The sequence below is a fragment of the Tiliqua scincoides genome, chromosome 7, assembly GCF_035046505.1.
Source record: "Tiliqua scincoides isolate rTilSci1 chromosome 7, rTilSci1.hap2, whole genome shotgun sequence".
In the NCBI taxonomy this organism is placed as follows: domain Eukaryota; kingdom Metazoa; phylum Chordata; class Lepidosauria; order Squamata; family Scincidae; genus Tiliqua; species Tiliqua scincoides.
This window is the reverse complement of record NC_089827.1, coordinates 25571704-25593961: the sequence shown is the minus strand read 5'-3', so window position 1 is coordinate 25593961 and position 22258 is coordinate 25571704. Positions and strand designations below refer to the sequence as shown.

The 22258-nt window shown below is 42.4% G+C and overlaps 1 protein-coding gene and 1 pseudogene across 1 annotated transcript in view; both read left to right on the top strand.

Moving 5' to 3' along the window:
• Positions 1-22258, top strand: part of RELN (reelin) — a 366138-nt gene that overhangs the window by 308630 nt on the left and 35250 nt on the right. Inside the window, exons 39-45 of the mRNA XM_066633734.1 lie at positions 2298-2469; positions 2661-2763; positions 5350-5579; positions 9507-9727; positions 11421-11568; positions 16711-16969; positions 21333-21582. Coding sequence (XP_066489831.1) covers positions 2298-2469; positions 2661-2763; positions 5350-5579; positions 9507-9727; positions 11421-11568; positions 16711-16969; positions 21333-21582 — 1383 coding nt within the window. The remainder of the gene's footprint in view (positions 1-2297; positions 2470-2660; positions 2764-5349; positions 5580-9506; positions 9728-11420; positions 11569-16710; positions 16970-21332; positions 21583-22258) is intronic.
• Positions 857-982, top strand: LOC136657670 (5S ribosomal RNA; annotated as a pseudogene).

The following is a 22258-nucleotide window of genomic DNA, read 5'->3' as shown; positions in this document are numbered from 1 at the left end:
GTGGAATTAGGTGACCCCTCCCTAGTGGCAAACCAGTTCCCTTCATCGAGGGAAGAATAAAGTGTGGGGGAGGCTTTCAACCTTGGCCACATCACTCCTCTTGGGTCTCTTGTGAAGCTGGACAAGGCAAAGAGCAGTTAAAGCTGTGCTTGTGGGACGTAAAGCTAGAGGCAGAAGGGAGCTGAAAAGTTACCTTTTCTCAGGCCAGGACCAGTGGCTAATGCAAAACTGACTCTAGGAATTCAGGTCATCCGGAACCAATTACAACTGTCAGCAGTTAGGGTTATTTGAGAAACAGCATCAGAAAATAAAATCTTCAAGTGATTTAGCAAGGAGGAGATTTTGGTCAGGAACTCAATGCGCTTGAGCTAATGCACCCAAAGTGTAAAAACCAATTATCTCTTTACTTCCAATACATTTCATATTTATTACTTTAAATTCACACACACCATGTCTGATAAGACTGTGATGAATGCACTGGTCCCCCCTTTTTGCATATTTTTCCTTATCCTCGGATACTTCGGACTGATACTTTGGAGTTCAGTGATGGCTCAACAGCCTGAAAAACGGTTGGGACATGTTCATGCAGCAGGCTTTGTTCTTTGTTTAAAATGCCTCTGTCCCACAGCCATGTGCTTTAGTAGATTGGGGGTCCTTCTTCATGTCTGGAGAAGCTTGCCCTCCAGTTGAGATTGGCATGCGTGTACTACTTGGGCAGCCTAAACAGTTTGTCTAGGTAAAGGGGTGTGATGGAGTAGCCAGGAAGTTTCCACTCATCCAGTCAGGTAACTCTATGAACTCTACAATGTCATAAAACTTAAGTTCAAGCATGGGATGTTCATGCGTGTCCTCTTGTGCCTGCTGTGATATTTGGTGTTACCCTGCACATGCCCAATCTCGTCTGATCTTGGAAGCTAAGCAGGGTCAGGCCTGGTTAGTACTTGGATGGGAGACCGCCTGGGAATACCGGGTGCTGTAGGCTTATACCATAGTCTTTCGAGACTGAAGGTTGCCAACCATATAGAAGGCAATTTACTTTCCAGAAAGTGCAAGGACTTGAATTCCTGGGACAACACAAGTAGTGCGCAATGGAGGCTCTATTTTTAGCTAAAGGAATTTAGGAAATTAATTTTGTTTGATTTGCTCATTTTTCATTCCAAACCAGTCTGTAAACTTCATGTGCTTTGCTCTTAAGCAGCATCCCAGTCCCCTCTGCTGGGTATTATGAATTACAGGTGTGCTCCATTATCTGCAAGCGTTCCATTCTGGAAACCCCCATGGATAGCCAAAACCGTGCATATGGACAAATGTCCACTCCCACAATCTGGTGGCCCCCCCCTCAGGAGGCAAGGGGAGCTCTGCTTCCACAGGCCTCCTAATGCCTTATAAGCCCTTAAAAACATAACTTCTGGTTTCTCCGTGAAACCAGAAGTCATATTTTTTCAAGTTCAGAGCTCGGACTGAGCCCAGCAGAGGCCGGCGACAGACGTCCTTGGCCTCTGCTGGGCTCAGAAGCCCCTCCAGAGGCAAAGAGAGCAGAGCATCCCTTACCTCCAGAGGGGGCGTGCATGGGGCAGCACATGCAGGGGGGCATAACCCGTTTCGTGGATAATTAAATCATGGATATGGGATCTGCAAATATGGGGGGCCCCTGTATTGTATCCCTTTAGTCAAGCTGTTCTTCTTGTCCATTCAACCTAAACAAGGCACTTTCAATCAGCCTGCTTGTACTTTCCCCATCCTCTCTCCCTCCCCCATTTGTTTAATTCATTTTCTTTTCAGATTTTTAATAAGTCAGTTAAATTTTGACTTCTTCCTGTATCTTCCATGTTAACGGGTAATTCAGTCAATTCAGTGCTCAGGGACACTACTTTAGTACTGATTTTAATTAAGATCCCATAGGATTCTGTGATCTCCTAGGAAGGAGTTTTTATCCAGTTGGTCCCTCTTGGCCTGCTCTGTGTAGCCTGGGATAGTGGCCGTGGATAAAACTACCAGATTCCTTCCCCATCCAACTGCTCACCCAGGAAAAAGGAGAAGCAAAGAGCAGGAAGAGGAACATGTGTGATTATAACTAGGTGCTACTCCCGTTGGTCACCCTGCTTTCTCTCAGTACCTTGACAACAAAAAGTCTATTCATATCTCTATGCATTTTGGAGAAAAACTGATTACCCATAGTATTAATTGATTAATGGTTTTATGATGTACTATGAAGCCCAGTGAAGGTCTTGCCCCAGGTACTCCTCAACCTGGTGTCAGTGTGGTCTATAGTAAAGTAATCTTTTTTTTTTTTTAAGGTAAGAAAGAAGAAATCTGGATTATAGATGATTTTATTATTGATGGAAACAACCTTAAGAATCCTGTTATCCTCCTGGATACCTTTGATTTTGGTCCAAAGGAAGACAACTGGTTTTTCTATCCCGGTGGCAACATTGGACTTTATTGTCCATATTCTTCCAAAGGAGCACCGTATGTATTTTAAAATATTTATCCTAGATATAAAGGGTCACTTAACTAACAATGCAATCCTATACATGTCTACTCAGAAGTAAGTCCCATTGTGCTCAGTGGAGCTTACTCTCAGGTAAGTGTGTTTAGGATTGCCGCCTACTAGGTGTTAATAATTTAGTTGCAAACAATAACTTTTGTTTCTTTAATAGAGAGGAAGATTCTGCTATGGTATTTGTTTCAAATGAAGTTGGTGAACATTCAATTACGACAAGAGATTTGAATGTGAATGAGAACACCATAATCCAATTTGAGGTATTGCAGCGTTCTTGCTGATGGAGTGTTAGTCTTTTTTAGCTTTGTTCCGTCATTTTCTGACCTGTCCTGTATTTTTAAAGGGTAGGAAACAAATTCCTGTCACTGTGAAGTAATCTGTATGAGTTAGTAGAATGAGTTCGATCAATAAATATAATATTTATTAATTGAACTAATTCACTAATTTATTTTTAAATAATAGAAATAAAAAATCTGTTAAGTGCTTAGTATACATTTCACTAAAGCCTTGCAGTATTTTTGACTTATTATAAGTTGATCTATTGTAATACAGCAAGGAAATGTTGTAGGTATCACAGTTTGTTACAGTACCCTTGGACAGAACTATAAGTCATCATTGACAGGCAGATGTGGTCAAAAAATAGCATTCCTATATTGAGATCCTGTTACCTTGCACATGCCCAATCTCGTCTGATCTTGGAAGCTAAGCAAGGTCAGGCCTGGTTAGTACTTGGATGGGAGACCGCCTTGTAATACCAGGTGCTGTAGGCTTATACCATAGTCTTTCGAGACTGAAGATTGCCAACCAATAAATTGAGATCTCCTTCTCTGTCCCCAAAATGTGTAAGAAATCTCAGCTGTGTAGTGATGTCATCCCATGGTGTGTTTCCCTGTGTCTGGTTCCACATTTTTGCTGCCGAGAAGTGTACAACTTGATGAAATCATGACAAAGGTGAACACTCCTGTATGATAGTCTAGGTCAGTGTTTCTCAAACTGTGGGTCGGAACCCACTTGGTGGGTCACAAGCCTATTTCAGGTCGGTTCCCATTCATTTTAACATTTTATATTTAATATATTAGACTTGGTGCTACCGTGGTATGTGACTGACTGAATTTGAGGAAATGTTACAGGTGTGTAGTTTTAACAGGCTACTACGTATATGCTTTTAACAATGATAGTCATTCGGATTTACTCCTGGGTATGTGTGGATAGGATTGCAGCCTAGGATTTAAAAAATTTTCCTGCTTGATGATGTCACTTCCGACCATGACATCACTTCCGGTGGGTTCTGACAGATTCTCATTCTAAAAAGTGGGTCCTGATGCTAAATGTGTGAGAACCACTAGTCTAGGTGGCACGGTATCCAAGTATTGATCATAACATGTAATTCAACTTGCTGTACTACCCCCAGTATTGGATACTTTAAATTTCTAGATTCAAAATTTAAATTGAAGCATGTTACACAAATTTGTACATATTTGGCTAATGCAAACAAGCATCCTTGTGTAATTATAACAAGCAGGTGAAAGTACACCTTATATATTCCTAGAAAATTTGCTTTGGCTGTGTATTCGTGCACATTCCAATTTGTCATGACAACTCATCAATAATATATAGAATGCAAACTGTTTTCTGCTTTAAAATATAGATTAAAAGCTTGTTTACCACATGCCTTTAAAATCACATTCAAACAGAAATGAGTCTTCAGTGAGTTTATCCCATAAGACCTACATGCACATCTTGGCGTCTGGTGAAGGCATTTTGCTTTTGTAAAAAATTTAGTGTCTTTAGCTGAAGTCTTGGAAGATGCTGATCAGCAAGAAGTTATACATAATGCACTAAAAGTTAGCGTCCACACTTCTGGATTCTAAGAACTAGATCGGCTGTATCGCATCTTTTAAGATTCCAGATCAGTAGATACTTGACCTAGATATAGGAAATTAGTAACCATGTTTGTTTGGCAACCTTCAGTCTCGAAAGACTATGGTATAAGCCTATAGCATCTGGTATTCCCAGGCAGTCTCCCATCCAAGTACCAACCAGGCCTGACCCTGCTTAGCTTCCAAGATCAGACAAGATCAGGCATGTGCCCATGTGCATTATGGTAATGAATACCATGTTTTAATTTTAGAGATAATTTGCAGCCCAATTCTATGGGCTCATGTTCTGCCATTGTAAATGCCTCTGTGGCACTATTAATGGCCCGCCATTGCTATATCGGAGCCACTAGCAGAAATGGCCAGCAGCTACCAGCCCACCTCCAACCCGTGCCAGAGCAGGTAAAGTAGCAGAATTGTGAATTGTGAGCACAGGGGATGGGAGGGCTGGGGAGGATGGAGGGCAGGGGACAGGAGGGGGAAGATCTCAGTGACAGTAACACACACTGGATCCTACTCCACTTTCCCAGCCTGGACCTGCCCCATTCTTCTCCTTGGGCTTACACCAGCAGAATAGCTGGCATGGGTCCAAGGAGATCCATTAGCAATTAGGTTCCCTACTGGGAAGTAAGTAAACATTATCCTTTGGCATGGCTGCATGCTATGGATTGGTGGGATATAGAATAGGAGTGCTGGTTTCTTAAAGTTCAGTACATGAAATATGTATGTCTATATTACATTTAAATCTCATTCCTCCTGCAAGGAGTTCAGGAAAGCATACACTTTTTCAATATGAATATGCATGAATATTGCTAAGGTTGCATTTGTGAAGTGACATATTTTAGGAAGTTATTAAACAGTTGATTGTGCAGGGCTCCTACAAGAGTGCAGCTTTTCATCCTATTGATTACTAGGGGCAAAACACTCATAGCTGTTCAATCTTCTGAGTTTTGTTTTATTCGGTTTCAGATTAATATTGGCTGCACCACAGACAGCTCCTCTGCTGACCCAGTGAAACTTGAATTCTCACGAGATTTGGGGGCAACCTGGCACCTACTTCTTCCTTTATGTTATAGTAGCAGCAGCTACCTCAGCTCTTTATGCTCTACTGAGCATCATCCAAGCAGCACTTACTATGCTGGAACAACCCAGGGCTGGAGAAGAGAGGTCATCCACTTTGGAAAGCTACACCTCTGCGGGTAAGTAATTGTCTTGATGCTCACATTGCTTTTATCTTTATTTGAATGTTTAGGCATTACTGGAAAAAGAGGCTTACTGTCTCTCACTGAGCATAAATACATTTACTGCAAAGTTACTTTACTTTCGGGGGAACGTATTTCAAATAACTGTGCCTAGGATCATAGACTAACAAGCTAATCCTAAAATTATTTGGAAGCAAGTCCCATTGATTTCAGTAGAATCTAGGTCAAGGAAGTAGATTGAGATTGTGGTGCCAGAAATATTTTCTTCCATTCTAGTAGGGGAGTAAATGGTTTTCCATGGAAAATTTGTGGCACAATATTGGGATAGAGATGTAATTTAATGTCATGTAACTTTGGTTTTTTACTTGGTATTTTTTTTAAGATACAGAATAGCAGCCCTGAGTGACTGTCATTTCTGAAATGTCATGGAGATGCCATGCCTGAATGAAAGTAGACTGCCTTGTGCACAACAAGACTAAAGGAAGTATCCAGATTTTTAGCAGAGTGGTGCTTCATGGTTGGAAGCTCCATCCATGAATAGAAGGAGAGTTGCACTCATGCAAAGGGTTTTCACAAGAACGGAAGGGGTTCCCCTACGAGTGCAACTTGTTTTCTGTTCATGGAAACAACTTCTGATGACAGACAACTGCTCTGCTAGAGGTTTGGATGCTGTCTTACGTGTAACTAAAGCAGCCAGATGGTCTCAGAGGCATCTGTGCATCTTTTTAGACCACTGAGGAAACTCATAGTAGGCATCTTGTTTCTTTAAAACATATCGTGACAAGCAGCTTTGAGAGTGCTACAGGAGAAAGCATTCCCGCTGGGCAAGTGACTTCACATTTGGTCGTGAAATACAGCAGACCTTATGATCCTATATGAAAAACTGGAACAAAGTCTGAAAAAAGATGTTGAATTATTTAAAAAAAAAAGGTTTAATTTTTAAATATGAACATGCATCTTTAATTATTGTTAACTCTTGAGCATCTGGAAATCACTTAGCTCTGTGTCTTTGCTTGTTCAACCCAAATTTGCTAATCTTTTCCTTGGCCCTTCTTCAGAAGAAGAGAACCAGATGTATATGCCTCTGTTACATATACAGTGGGCCCTCCTTATCTGTGGGCTAAGTATCCATGGATTAGAATATAAGTAGATGCTGAACCCACAGCTGGAGGGACTCAGAGACTTCTAGATGCAACCAGAAGTTCCTTCCAGTCTGGGAAGCTCTCCACATCTGGGAGGCCTTCTGGGGCTCAGAAAGGTCACATGCTGCCTTCCCGTGCCTCAGAAGGCCTCCTAGAGGCTTCTGAAAGGCACTTCCAGTTCGCTGGGCACCCTCCCCCTCTCCCGTGGGGATTTCACTATTTGTGGAATTTGGAATCCATGGGGGGTCCTGGGACAGATTTCCCATGGATACCAAGAGCCCACAGTAACTTACCAATGTCACACATACATATCCAAAATACTTTCTTTTTTTGCTTTTTCATTCTAATTTACCTGCCTTTCAGCATGGACATAGTGCAAGCTAGTTTACCTTATTTATTTATTTATTTATTTATTTATTTATTTATTTATTTATAGAATTTATATCCGCCTTTCTGTCCTGGTAAAGGGCACTCAAGGCGGCTTACAAAAGAAATCATATAAAAACATAAAATATATAAATATGTATAAAACACAATAAAACACAATAAAACTTGAACGCAAAATTAAAATAAATTTTTAAAAAAGCCATGCCCACTTGTGTCAGCATTAAAAGGCTTCTTTAAATAAAAAGGTCTTAAGCCCCCGTTGAAAGGACTCTAAAGAGGGAGCTGTTCTCAGTTCCAGGGGGAGGGAGTTCCACAGACGGGGAACCACCACTGAGAAGGCCCCCTTTCTTGCTGCCATCCCCCTCACCTCCAGTGGTGGCAGGACAGTCAGAAGGGCCCCCTCTGATGACCTGAGAGGACGGGTCGGATTGTATGGAAGGAGGCGGTCCCTTAAATACCCTGGACCCAAGCCGTGTAGGGCTTTAAATGTCAAAACTAGCACTTTGAATTCAGCCCGGAAACGAACTGGCAGGCAGTGTAGCCGTCAAAGCAACGGCCCAACTGAGTCGCACCAACAAGCCCCAGCAACCACCTGGGCGGCAGCATAATACACTAATTGTAGTTTCTGGACAGTCTTCAGAGGCAGACTGATGTAGAGCGTGTTGCAGTAGTCTAATCTGGATGTCACTAGGGCATGTGTCACCGTTGCCAGGTCTGAGCAACTCAGGTATGGTCACAACTGGCGAATCAGCTGAAGCTGAGCAAAGGCTCCCCTTGGCCACAGCCACCACCTGGGAATCCAGGAGCAGCTGCAGATCCAGGATCACTCTCAAGCTGCGGACCTGCTCCTTCAGAGGGAGTGCATCCCCATTCAGAGAAGGATGGTAGTTCAATACCCAAGTCTTAGACTTCTGGACCAAGGGAACCTCTGTCTTATCAGGATTCAATTTCAGCTTGTTCACCCGCATTCGCTCTGTTCGCTGTTCGACTGTTCGCTCCCAACAGTCTCCAGACAGTGGTCCAGAACCCTGACTGCCTCCTTGGAATCAGGAGGAAAGGAGAGAAAGAGCTGGGTGTCATCAGCATATTGATGGCACCCTACCCTGAACCTCTGGATTACCTCTCCCAGCGGCTTCATGTAGATGTTGCATGGGAGACAGAATGGAGCCTTGCAGCACCCCACACCTAAGAAGCCAGGATGCCGAACAAGCATCCCCCAGCACCACCTTCTGGGATCTGTCAGCCAGGAAGGAGCGGAACCACTGCAGGACAGTGCCTCCAAGCCCCAACTCAGCCAACCAAGTCAGAAGGACACCATGGTCGATGGTGTTGAAGGCCACTGAGAGGTCCAGCAGGACTAATAGGAATGCACTCCCCCTGTCCATTCCCCGGCACAGATCATCCACCAAGGCAACCAAGGCAGTCTCTTTCCCAAACCCCGGCCTGAAGCCAGACTGAAAAGGATCCAGATAATCAGCTTCATTCAAAACCCTCTGGAGCTGGGACGCCACCACCCACTCGATCACCTTGCCCAGAAATGGAATATTAGAAACTGGCCTGAAGTTTTACCAGCAGAAGCTCCACTGAGTCATGAACCTTTAGGAGTAAATATGAATGGAACTATCTTTCCAGGTTCATCCTGAGACCTTCTGCTCCTCTGAAAAAGCCACTTCCCTTATATGGTAGCACATCAGCCACCACCTCTGCTATCCCTCCCACCACTCCTTGATCCAATAAGGAAAAGTGAAATGGAGCAGTAGGGGACGTGTGGGAGAGTGTAGAGTGGTGGATCTCCCAACTTGAGCATCTCCCAACTCTTTAGCCCACCACTCCCATTGTGCCCCTGTCCCCATGTTCCTCTTCTGCTCCATTCTCTTGTTCCTTTTCAAATCAGGGAGCAGGACCAGTGGAAGTAGACTGAGGCAAGCACCCCTGCCAGTCTGCTGCTTCAGGCTTTTACCTCAGTCAGCCTTGTGGTCTGCATTGTTTCCTATGGCAACTTCCAGCAAAGCTGCAAGTACATGTATTAAGAACTATTATGCCAACCCCAGCTCAGCCTTTATAGTTATTGTATGGATCAGATAAAAAATGCCTTTTATCCTTTCTTCCCTTTCTCCATGTGACATCAGTACATTTTCTTTGGCAGAGATAGGAAACACCAAACCTGCTAACCGCGTTTTTGGTTGGGGGGCGGGGGTTGGTGAAGCTGTTTCTTGCGTAGTTTTGTAAACTTGCTATCTGAATTTTTCACACACATAGTGTTTTTGTATGTAAGAAGAAGATATTGCTTTTATTTTTAAAATCAGTGCCCTTACACAGAATCATTCTCAGAGCACTTTACATAAAAACAACACAATAAAATAGCCATTAATATGAAACTGTTACTTTCTTTCAGATTAGTGAGATTCAGGTGGTACCAGGGATTTTATCCCACTGGGTCTCAACCTGTGACGTGGGCCATTGACAATGTATACATTGGGCCTCAGTGTGAGGAGATGTGCAACGGACATGGTAGTTGTGTCAATGGGTCAAAGTGCATCTGTGATCCTGGCTATTCTGGACCAACTTGTAGAATAAGCACTAAGAATCCTGATTTCCTCAAGGATGATTTTGAAGGTATCTATGCCTGACTCATTCATTATTATGTTCGGATTTTGGTGTACATTGGAATGTATTTCAACTATCAAGAAGGTCAGACATATTAAGACCAAATACTCCTTGTCATCTTAACATGTTACTTGAAAGAGACAACTCTCACTTTGCATCAGTTCAGTTCTCTTCCCATTATCTCAGTCAGCTCCTGCTTGCCCATGAGCAAATGGGTAGTCTCTCCTTTTCAGGACAGCTTGTAAGAAGCTGTCAGGGATTAGAAAGAGAGAGAATAACCAAGAAACGCTCTTGTCAGAAGCATCATACAAATCAAGGACAATTCAAAAGTACTTCAGCCCTTCAGAAGGTCTTGCAGAACTGTTAATGAACAAAGATTCAATCCTTTGCACACTTACTTGGAAGTAAGCCCACTAAACAGAATTTGACTTTTTTCCAAATAAGCACACATTGGATTATGCTTCATGATCAAGATCCTTCCTTGCCCACCAACTACTGTTAAGATTTCCTAGTAGACATCTTTGAAGATCGGATCATATATTCCACATCTGCACATTTCAAAATATTGTAAGAGCCATAAAATCTACATTGCGGCACATTATAATGGACAGGTTCACACATTCCTTTATCACGTGGTATATGATTCAGCTGAAGTTAAGCTCTTTAAGGGCCCAATTCTATTGACTCAACCACCGGTGCTGCGCTTACAACACTGGCACTGGGTGTTGCAAAAGTGCTGTAAGGCACTTTGCTGGGGGCAGGAGACACCCAGCGCTGGCAGAGAGGCCTGAGCCAGTCGGCACTGGAGCTTTGCACCAGTATGGTGCAGATGAAGAGCACTGGCCAGTGAGTTCCCCCTCTGGGCAGCAGGGAGGCTTTTCAGGGCAGGGCAAGGGCAGAACTGGATGGAGGGTGGTTGAACCCAGGAGGAGGCAGGGAAGGTGGCAGAAGCTGTTGCTGTATCCTACCCCCCCCCCCCAAGCCGTGGAGCCTAACACTTATCTCCTTGTTTCTGCACCAGCTAAGGAGTTACACAGATCCAAAGATACTCATAGGGCCAGCTGTATTCTACAAGGGGTAAGGGAACTGATGTTTTTCCTACTGGTGTTCCCTTATTCTGAGGAGACCTCCAGCTGCTGCCCTGGCCCCATGGGATACAGCAGCAGCCGTTTCAGCACAGCTGTACCGCGCAGCACCAGGACAGCATAGGATTGGGCTGTAAATCTCACTTAAATTTGACATCAGTAAGAATGGTTTAACTCTGCTTAACTCATGCTTAACTTTCCTGTTGAAATTAATGGAACAATGGAAATGCCTAATTTTTTCCTACTGAAAACAATGGGGCTGAAAAGTACTTTATTTTGACTGGATCATGCCCATGGTGTCTCCATTAATATCCAATTTCTGAGTCACCTCTCCATTCCTACCTTTTTGAAGTACCATGATATAGGCTACTTCAAACGTTATACATTTGGTTCATAAGAAAACAGACTTTTTCTAGAAGCCCCCAAACAAAAACAACTACGGTGTGTATTTTATTTAATTCAGGTTTTCACTAGGTTTCCAGGAAAGATGTTAGGTTTGAAAAGTGCTTGTACAAATATGTGTTCACTTTACACCTAATGATTTATTTATCTCTCTTAACTGTTCTAGTAGAAAGCCTGCAGGGTAAATCCTAAATAACTCTGTCCTGTGCACTCAGGTCAACTAGAGTCTGATAGATTTTTGCTGGTGAGTGGCGGAAAGCCATCCAGGAAATGTGGGATCATGTCTGGAGGAAACAACCTCTTCTTTAATGAAGAAGGTTTACGCATGCTGATGACACAAGACCTAGATTTGTCACAAGCCAGGTAACGTGTTTTAAATGTTTACAAATTTCCCCTGAGACAGCTGAAAATCAGTGGTTTAAAAAAAAAAACCCAGTATAATCAGTGCATTTCTCTTATATCAATTGATGTGGACTCATTTTGTACAGCTCAAGCTCTATTACTCGTTATGCACAGAGTCATGTCATCTTGGCTGCCACCATGAAAAACTCTGCTACTTAGGGCGCAATCCTAACCCCTTATGTCAGTTCTTTCCAGCACTGGCATAGCCGTGCCAATGGGACATGTGCTGCATCCTGCAGTTGGGTGTCACTCGTGGAGGCCTCCTCAAAGTAAGGGAATGTTTGCTCCCTTACCTCGGAGCTGCACTGTCCTTATGTCAGTGCTGGAAAGCACTGACATAAGGGGTTAGGATTGCGCCCTCAGTGTTCCAGCCCCAGCAGCATGCTCTAAGAGGGTCATGTACCCACTGTCAGCACTCATGAGTTCCAGAGCCGCATTACGATTTTCACAAGCCCTAGGCACTTTTGCCTTCATAAGACCCTCCCACCAAAATAATATCAATAATAAAAACTATTTTTGATATGACTTAGTTTAAATAAGTTAAACTTAGTTTTTCTGATTTAGGCAAAATTTTATAGATTTTCTTGGACCCTAAAAGTTTAATTTTTTTCTGATGTGAAAAAAATTTAAAACGTTTTCCTTGATCCTAAAATTTCATTTTTTTGTTCTGATTTTAAAAGAAATTAAAACTTTTTTTGTGGGCCCCTAAAAATCTCATGGGTTCTAGGCACTGTGCCGAATGGATAAGTCGGCCCAGATGAGTTCTGCATGCATTAGGTGTTAACATGCTACCATGTCTAGTCAATTTTGGGCACAGTCCTAACTGACTTTCCAGCACTGACGTAAGGCAATGCAAGTCTGAGGTAAGGGAACAAACATTCCCTTACCTTGAGGAGGCCTCCATGACTCCCCCCCCCCCACTGCAGGATGCAGCACATGCCCCTTTGGCACAGCTGTGTTAGTGCTGGAAAATTGGTTAGGATTTGGGTCTATGACTGGTGACAGTAGAATTCTGAAAATCAATCTATGTAGTGCTTAGCACATATTGCAGGAGCAGTCACTCTGTCCTCCAGTATATGCTGTTGGGGCTGGGAATCATTTCATGGTGAGTGTTTCCCAGTATACTTCATGCACTGATGGAGTTGGGTCATTTGGTGCTTTGTTAGGGCTGACTCGTTAGGCAGGATGAGTCAGCCTAGCCTAAAATCAGATTTTGAGGCTTTGAGATTAAAGAGCTGCAACTGTAATTTTTTTCTTTTACTTTATTGTTACATGGTTACTACCATTGAGCGGTGAATGAGATGCCATTTTGATTTTTTGCTTCAGGCACCAATTTCTTGAGCAATTAATACCTTCTGCATTACATAAATAGTAGCCTTAATCATTGTCATTTCTGCCAAATCTTTGATGGATACACCAGGATGTGGCTGGCAAGATTAGGACCCCAGCATCTTGCCTAGCATATTTGCTTTGATAAACAACATATTAATCTCCTTTCATGGTTGCATACTAAGTGCTCTGTGAACAGTGAGCTGCATCATGAATCATTGTTGGGATGGCAGCACTTATTGCCAGAATAAGTTCGCATCCATCATTCTAAATTCCCTAATATCTGGAGCTCGCCTTGAATTGTCAACATTTGTTTACAGTAATTCACTGACAGATTCTAATCAAGCTGTCACCAGTTAATTGGAGCACAGCTATTTTAAAACAGCCATTAAAACAGTAAGGAAAGTTACCCTGAGTTGCACCCCACCCTGTACCTAACCTGTGCTGGACACAGCGCAGGCCAGTTGACCTGCCAGTGGCAGCAAAGGTTAGGATTGAACTGTCCATTATAAAAGAACTTGAACTAACTTGAAATGAAACTCTTGGTTACATATCACTGGATGGTTCTTAGCTAATTATTTTTCCATCATTTGACTTTTTTTAATCAAAAAAGTTTTCAGTTTCCTGCAGACTTGTGCATTGACCCTTAGTGAGCATGTACCTTGCAATGAAAAACTGATTAAACGCTCTGTGGAAATTGCATTTTAATATGCCCTTTATCTCATTTGGACTTGCCTTATTACCATAAAGGCTTATAATGCTGCCTTTTACTGCACACCTTCATCCTCTGCTATGGGGCTTAATTTATGTGTATTATACTTTTTCAGAAAAACAATAAGCCATGCCTTTAAGATGAACCATTGCAAAATGTAATATCACATGCACATTTATGTTACATTTCCAGATTATCAGCTTCAGAGTCCCACAAGTGCTTTGTTAGAGCTTGGTAAACACAAACTCCAGAATTTCTGCAGTAATTTGATTTTCAAGTCTGTCCTAAAATTATCAGCACTATTTAACAACAGAGCATACATGAGTCCTTTTATATCACATTTGATTAAATCACAGCATGTTAACCTCTCAAATCATTGACAGATACCTCCTTTCAGTTAATGGACTATGTCCAGATTTTATATATCATATAGGCTACAGTTTTTTCATAAACTGAGATAAATAAATGCTAGGTGGAAAAGAAAGGCAGAGAATACTTTTCTTGTGCATGCAGAAGAAGGAAAATAGAATTTCCACCCTCTGTGAATGAAGAATGTAGTAGCATATGAATATTTCTGTGGCTCTTCAGATTTGCCAGTTCCCACATTAACTTCACAGTCTTGTTAACATGCTGTCACAAAGTATTTTCACATGGCTAACACCATTCCCAGATTGGCATGCCATACAGCTGCTTATTTTCATGTCCTGTGTTTTGACAGACCACACAGAAAATGTTCAAGAAGATTGTGATTTGATCACATACAGTTTAATGGTCATTGCTATTAAGTGTCAACCAGTTTAGACAATGCACTGACTCACTTTTAACCAAGCAACCGATTAAATGTACACATATTTTAATACCATAATAAAGGCTTTTTTAAAAAAATCCTGAAAGATAGTGATATGTTTCCTTAAGTCTGAAAGTTTAACTGAGGAACGATCCATATGCATTTGTTTACTTTGTACTCTGAAGGGATCTTTGATATTTATAGTTCAGTTCGTATGGTTGTAAATGCCTCTGCTACACTTTGGTACCACTCTCACTTGGTTGATTGGTTCTTAATTTCTTCCATAGTTACCTAGGGCCCAGTCTGATCCAACTTTCCAGCACCTGTGCAACTACAATGCAGCCCCAAGGTAAAGGAACAAATGTTGCCATACCTTGAGGCTGCCTTTCTGACTGCCTCCCCACCACAGGATACAGTGCAAGCTCCATTGGCATTGCTGCACCAGCACTGGAAAATTGAATAAGATTGGGCCCTTATTTGTTTTACATAGAGTAGCTGAGCAACTTCCCTCCCAGGGCAAGTCTCCTTGAGATGGAGGTGTTTCCTGAGCTCTGGGACTAGGTTCTGTATGGCGTTAGTTGCTGACTCTACGTATGCTAAACTCAGCAGCATGATAGCAACACCTGGTGGCTTGATACACATATTGCAACACTGCCAAAACTTGGGTGAATTCTTACAGATTCCCATCCAGTGAGAAGGCACACATAAAATTGGTATATAATGAACAATAGAAGTGTGTTGAATATGTACATTCATTCTACTAAAAAAGATGACAACATTTATTGTTTAGAAAGGAAATAGTAAAACTTGTTTGGTAAAACCAAAGCAAATTCCTCCTTCCATTCTTAACTACAGTTAAATGTTGCTGTTACTGATATGATTAAGGGCCCAATCCTATCCAACTTTCCAGCACCGATGCAGCCACAATGCAGCCCCAAGGTAAGGAAACAAATGTTTCCATACCTTGAGAAGGCCTTTGTGACTGCTTCCCCACCACAGGATGCAGCGCATGCCCCATTGGCACTCCTGCACCAGCACTGGAAAATGGGATAGGATTGGGTCCTAAGGCTGCAATCCTATACATACTTTCCTAGAAGTGCGCCCCAATGAAAACAATTGGTCTTACTTCTGATTAGACATGCAGAGGATTGTGCTATAAGACTAAGCAGGCCTCTTGTTTAACCAGCATTTGAAGTCAAGGTTTGAAGTTGGTTCAAAATCTTTAGGTAAAAGGGAGCTTTGCATTAACTACTATATTGTTAACATTGGTACTGCAATTAAGACAAAGGGGAAGAATTTGTTCCAGGGAAGAGATCAACTACAGGGAGGAAGCATGAAATCCTATTTCCCATTCTCAGTCTCTTGAATGCAGTCAAAAGATTTGACCTTTTTGTATATACCTTTTTGTATATACCTATGTGTATTCAATTTCAAATAAAGGGTAAAAAAATGGAGGATGACATGGTGTGAATACATTTTAGAGGTACAAGTTTGTATTGTTCTGTTACCAAAATGAAAGATACTTCAGTTATTTATCTGTTGATTGCTTCTCTTTGGGCTAATCTCTCATTCATAGGTATTGAATGAAAGACTACTGATATTTCTAGTTTCAATCCTGGGTAATTGCACAAATCTTGTTTTGTATTTTATCATACTCACAAAATATTTCCTTGCTTTTTGTGTTAAAAAGCTCTTTACTGCAGATTACAAATCCTGGAAAGCTTGACAGACTGTTTCTTTCCTTTGTACTAATAACAAAAAATAATGATTATAACCTAAGGTCATTTTTTGTGTTTTGTCTCTTATAATTTGTGCTTCTGGGCTAAAATGCTGAATTTCAAGGTAGGATTACATTTACTGAGATTCGTATTATATAAAGAAATCCATTTATTGATTTATTGCATATTAATGTCTAAAGGATATATAAATAGCTTTTTTGTTCAGTTATCTGATGCTGCTTCAGTGAATGACCAAAGACATAAATGAGAAAAACAATTTACTATGCTAGAAATTATGACCTAAAACGAAGAAGCCTTAGGATCTCTTTTGACGTATAGTCTGTCTCAAACTAGCTCCCTTCCCCATCCCAGAATATTTGCTCCCCATAATCCAGTGAGAACCCAGTTCTTTTATCATGAGACTATAGTTGCATAAAGTTTATTCATTTTTATTTCATCATATGGCAAAATGCAGCATCATTATATAAAATTCACTACACACACACACCTTTCTACAGCTCAGTTATTGATTTTTTTTGTATGTTATAATGTTATAGGTTTGTGCAGTTCTTCATGCGACTGGGTTGTGGCAAAGCAGTACCTGATCCGAGAAGCCAACCTGTATTGCTCCAGTATTCTCTTAATGGGGGCCTCATATGGAGCCTTCTTCAGGAATTCCTCTTCAGTAATTCAAGCAATGTTGGACGGTACATTGCCCTAGAAATCCCCTTAAAAGCTCGTTCTGCTTCTACACGTCTGCGCTGGTGGCAACCGTCTGAGAATGGACATTTTTACAGCCCATGGGTAATTGATCAGGTATGTTGCTCTTTTAATTGCAGAATATAAATGGCCTGTTGTGGCATCCTGAGCAAGCTGGAAGTGGCCTCTGTCCCCCTCTCTCCTGTCAGGCCTCAGACCCGCATCTTCAGACTGTAAAACCTGTTAAAGAATCCATAGTAGCTGGATAAGCATATGCAGAGGGTACATCCTCAGACACTGACAATGTGGTGTCTAAGGACCCATTCCTATTCAGTGCGTGCCAGCTCACTGCCGGCGCACGCTATCACAAACGTGCCACATTTACCGGCCCTAGTTGAGCACCAGCGCTAGCACAGCACTACGCTGGTGCCGACAGAGCACTGGAGCTTCCCCACTTGGCGGTCGTGCTGACCACTGGGTAGCGGAGAGGTTGGTGGGGGCGTGGGGGGAGGCAGGGACAGCACGATCCTATGCACCCTGACAGCACAATCCTATGCATTTCTACTTAAAAGTAAATCACATTGTGTTCAACATTGTGGGGCTTACTTTCAGGAAATTGTATGTAGGACTGCATCCTGAGTTTCATTAAGCAGGACAATTAGCGCTGATGCAACTGTGCCAAAGGGATGTGTGCTGCATCCTGAGGTGGGGCAGTCACAGAGCCCTCCTCAAGGTATGCTCTCTTTCCTTGGAGCTGCATCAGCTCTGAAAAGTTGAATAGGATTGGGCCTATTGCCTCCTAACAATTTTCACAGAGCCAGTCTTGGTTAAAAGAATAGGTGAAAGTTGATAGTGAATTGAGTAGCTTGCACTCATAGCATGCTTCTGTGACCTGTGCTGTGAACAGGGGTCTGCTGATTGGGGTCATTGTCTATGGCATAGTCTATAGTTATAAATCTCCATATAAATAATATAGGGTGCAATCCTAACCCCTTATGTCAGTGCTTGCCAGCACTGACATATGGGCAATGTAGCTCTGAGGTAAGGGAACAAACATTCCCTTACTTTGAGGAGGCCTAAGTGAGTGACACCCAACTGCAGGATGCAGCACATGCCCCAGTGCTGGAAAGCACTGACATAAGGGTTTAGGATTGCACCCATAAAGGTACAAATCTTCATAAAAGCAATGGAAACAAGTGGTGAGTCTCAGAGCCTCCTGATATCGTATAAGATTTGGAACTGTTACTTTTTATATTTTATCAATTGTGATATTTAATTCTGAGCCATCTGCCTCTGGTTAAGATGCTCCAAAATATTTGGGTATCAAATTCACAGTAGAAACAAATGCCAGGAACACAAAATGTAATTTTCTAGCTTTTGCTTAAAGGAAAGAGAGCATTCTTCAAAAGTTCATAGTTACTCATTGCTAATTATCTGTTGTCAGAGTAAACAATATTAAACTGGAGAAAGATAAATAATTAATTTTAAGTTGGCAGAGGAAAAAAGAAGTGAGTTAGATTTCATTTAAGTCTTAACACCAGCAGTGAAGTGCCTCCTGTTCATTTTATCCTCGTAGCATTTGTTCAGCTCTAAGCAACTATAGGAATATGAAGTACTTTATAATTGTGAGTATTGTAGTTCACAACAATAGTTGTAATTCTTCAGTTTCAGAATGATCTATTTGCCCAGATTTCCCTGCCCCCATAGACAACACAGTACAAGATCACTTTTGGTATGAAATGGACCATGTTTATTCATTACAACATTGAATTCAACACATCCTGCAGTGGTCCCTATCTAGACAGAACTCCACCCCCTTTAGTGTAGGCATCTACTATGAAGGAGACAGACACAATTGTTCCTTCACCCTTGAATGCTACTGTGAGGCTGCCTCTCACCAACCCCAGGTTTTCCACACCAACCACTGAAAAGGAGGTTAACAGCCCAATCCTATGCATGTCCACTCAGAAGTAAGTCCCATTAGAGTCAATGGGGCTTACTCCCAGGAAAGTGTGCATATGATTGGGCTGACCAGCAGCTGAATTGCTCTGCCCATCCCAAACCTGACAGCCTCTGAGATGAGCTTTGCTATTCAAGCCCAAGAGTCACCAGCCTACATCCCTGAGCCAAGCAATTCTTGAGGTCAGTTCTGGTTCCTCTTCTGACTCTTGTTTCCCATAGGCTGCACACTGGATCCCTACTTCCTGTCCCACATTATACCTGCCAATAGTGATCATCCTGGCTAAACACATGGGTAGTCTGGGATACTTGAAATCAAGTGTGTTCAGGACCCAGATGGGCATCTGACTTACAGGGGATGTCCAGCAGTGCAGGGAGATAGAGAAGGCATGCCCAGGCAACCCAACCAGCCGAGAGGAGGCAGGGACAGTGGCCATGCTGCCAGCCAAGGTGGCTGACTGCCAGGAGCCGGAAGCAACAGTTACACTGCAGGGCCTTCTTGGGGTGACTTTCAGCCCCAATGCTGGAGGTTGGTGCCCTGCCCTGTCTGCCCTGGCCTTTGGGCAGGCTGTGCAGCAGCAACCAGCTGGGCCGCTCCTCCTGATCAGTAATCTCAGGGAGGACCCAGGAGGAGTAGAGCGGGAGCCACAGGTTGAGGGGATAACCAGCTTGCCCTGGGGGTAGAAAGGGGAAGGGAAACCAGAGGCAGGCCTTATACAGCCTGGCTGATTAAGGGGGCAGGCATCAACACTTGGATCTGTGCAAGCTAATTAATTGTGGTGCAAGTCCAAACAGCTCTGTGTAAAGCTGTCAAGTCTGGGGGAAGGATAGGATGTGGTGGAGGATCCCACCCCCTCCCAGGCCTGATTGACCCCATTCCACCTTCTTCCACACCCTGTTACACCCCCTCCCACCTCCATTGAAAATTCATTTCTAAGTTGCTCATTTGGCATAGCAGACTCATTCATATATATACAAAGTTGGCATGAATTTAGGAGTCGTCTTCTTCAACAAATTGCCAAAAGTCAGGAAATCCAAAAAGATTTTAATTGTGCGTCTTATTCAGTGATTGTGATTCCTTGGGCAGTTTGTTCCATGACCAATAACATTGATAGATCTTTTTTTCTTACTATTCATGCTGAGTTTATAACTGCTGTAGCTTAAAACAATCACCTCATCTCTGTGCTACGGTGACACAGACAGTCTTATCTCTTTTTGGTATGTCTACCACCCTCCCTTTCAGTTTTATTTTGGTGAAATATAATGCCCAGAAATCTACATACTAAAAAAATGTAGTTTCAACTGGCACATTCTGATTAAACCATACATTCCAAGAAATAGGTTCCAGTTTTCAGAATAAACTCTCAACTTATCATTACCTTCCTTCCCTTGCTAGCATTCTATTTAAGTGGGTTAACTTAAACAATGTATTCTGGACCCTTTTTTTAATGAATCCTCAATTCAGTGATTTCCATTTACAAGACCACTCAGTTCTTGCAGATTCAATTATATTGGTAATCAGCTCTTGACACCTTTCATCTGTCACATCTTTTATGTATCCAAGCAAATATATTACAGAATTTATAGGTACAATACAGGAAAGGCATACCTAACAACTTCTTCTACATTAGATCAATCATTCGTAATCTTTAAACACTCCCAAACACATGTGAACACGTCTGAGTTTGCATTTGTATGTCTTCAACATGAATTAATAATCCATCTTTTCTTTCTAAAACTCTATTCCATTTTTCAGAAGTATGATGCAACTTCTATAGGATTTAATAATGACCTTTTTTTACTTTAGTTGCAAATATGGCAGACTGTATAGATCAGCAGTTTTCAACCTTTTCCATCTCTCGGTATACTGAGAAGGCACTATAATTATCAAGACACGCCTTCAGTTTTTTGACCAATGACACCCCATTGCTGTCAAGGACTCATACCCCCAATAGCCCTACTAATACTTGACCCTCCCCCAGACCCTCACGGCACACCCGTGGACCATTTGCAGCACACAGGTTGAAAATCACTGGTATAGATATTTGAATAGACATGATTAAAACATACAACATTATGCTTGGCATGGAGAGGGTGGGTAGAGGGAAGTTCTTTTTCCTCTCGCACAACACCAGAACCAGGAGACACGCACTAAAATTGACAGGAGGGAGAACTAGAACAGACAAAAGGAAAGACACAGCATGTAAATAAACTGTGGGACTCCTTTCCACAGGATGGCCCCTTACCTTGGGAAGACCTCCTGCCTAATACATTCCCCTGCAGGATGCAGTGCAAGCCATGCTGGTACTGCAGCATCAGTACAGGGAATTTGTGCTGGATTGGGCTGACAATCTTTATGTTGTGGTTTATTGTTGGCTTCCCCACATACACAGTCAATTTGGGTGTATAAAATACACTCTAGGCTTTGTGTGAACCAGTCTTGACTTGGATGTGCTTGTAAAAAGAAATTTTGTCATCCCATTTTCCTGCAGGTAAGCAATCTCTTACATTTGTGTTTCAGATCCTTATTGGTGGAAACATATCTGGCAATACAGTCCTGGAAGATGATTTCAGTACCTTGGACAGCAAGAAATGGCTTCTTCACCCAGGAGGAACAAAGATGCCAGTGTGCGGTTCCACTGGAGATGCCCTAGTCTTCATTGAGAAGGCTAGCACCCGCTACGTTGTATCCACTGACATTGCTGTCAATGAGGATTCTTTTCTGCAGTTAGACTTTGCTGCTTCTTGCTCTGTCACTGACTCCTGCTATGGTAAAGGCTTCTGCAACAATCACATACTTTTTGCTTATTGCTCTTGATTCAATTGCACTGAAAGGTTCAGAATCCAAAAATGAACTTTTTCTTCTGAGAAACATGATTCATTCTTTCATGATACTTCAAGTTTCCTTCTGTGGTTTGCATGGATTGATGATTCAGCTTACTAGAGTATTCCATACATAATAACTCATTCAATAAGGCAGTTTATAGGTCTCAGATGCTGATGGAGGCTAAAGACATGCCTTCTTGGTGAGCTTCCTAGTTCATGAACATAACCCAAACTGAATGCGCCCAAGTGAAAACACAGTGTCACTTTCTTGGGAAGGAAGTCATAATGTGGCACAAGTCTTCCTATGTCAACATTGCACTGTGTAAGATTTTACATGCCCTACTGAAACAGGTAATGCAATCATGTAGCTTCTTAATTTCAAGTATATTGAATAAGCATCTTAGGGCCCAATCCTGACCTGGGCCAACACTGGCCAACACTGGCGCTGACCACCAGGGCCGGCACTGGGTGTCACAAACATGCTGTAAGGCATGCCCATGACACCCTGTGCTGAGTCACCTGCTGCCCGGAGCTAGATAAGAACTTCAGGCAATGATAAACACCTTGGGGGAGGAACCGGGGTGGGAGGGGTGTGGGACCAGCGGAGCCAATGTCTGCGGG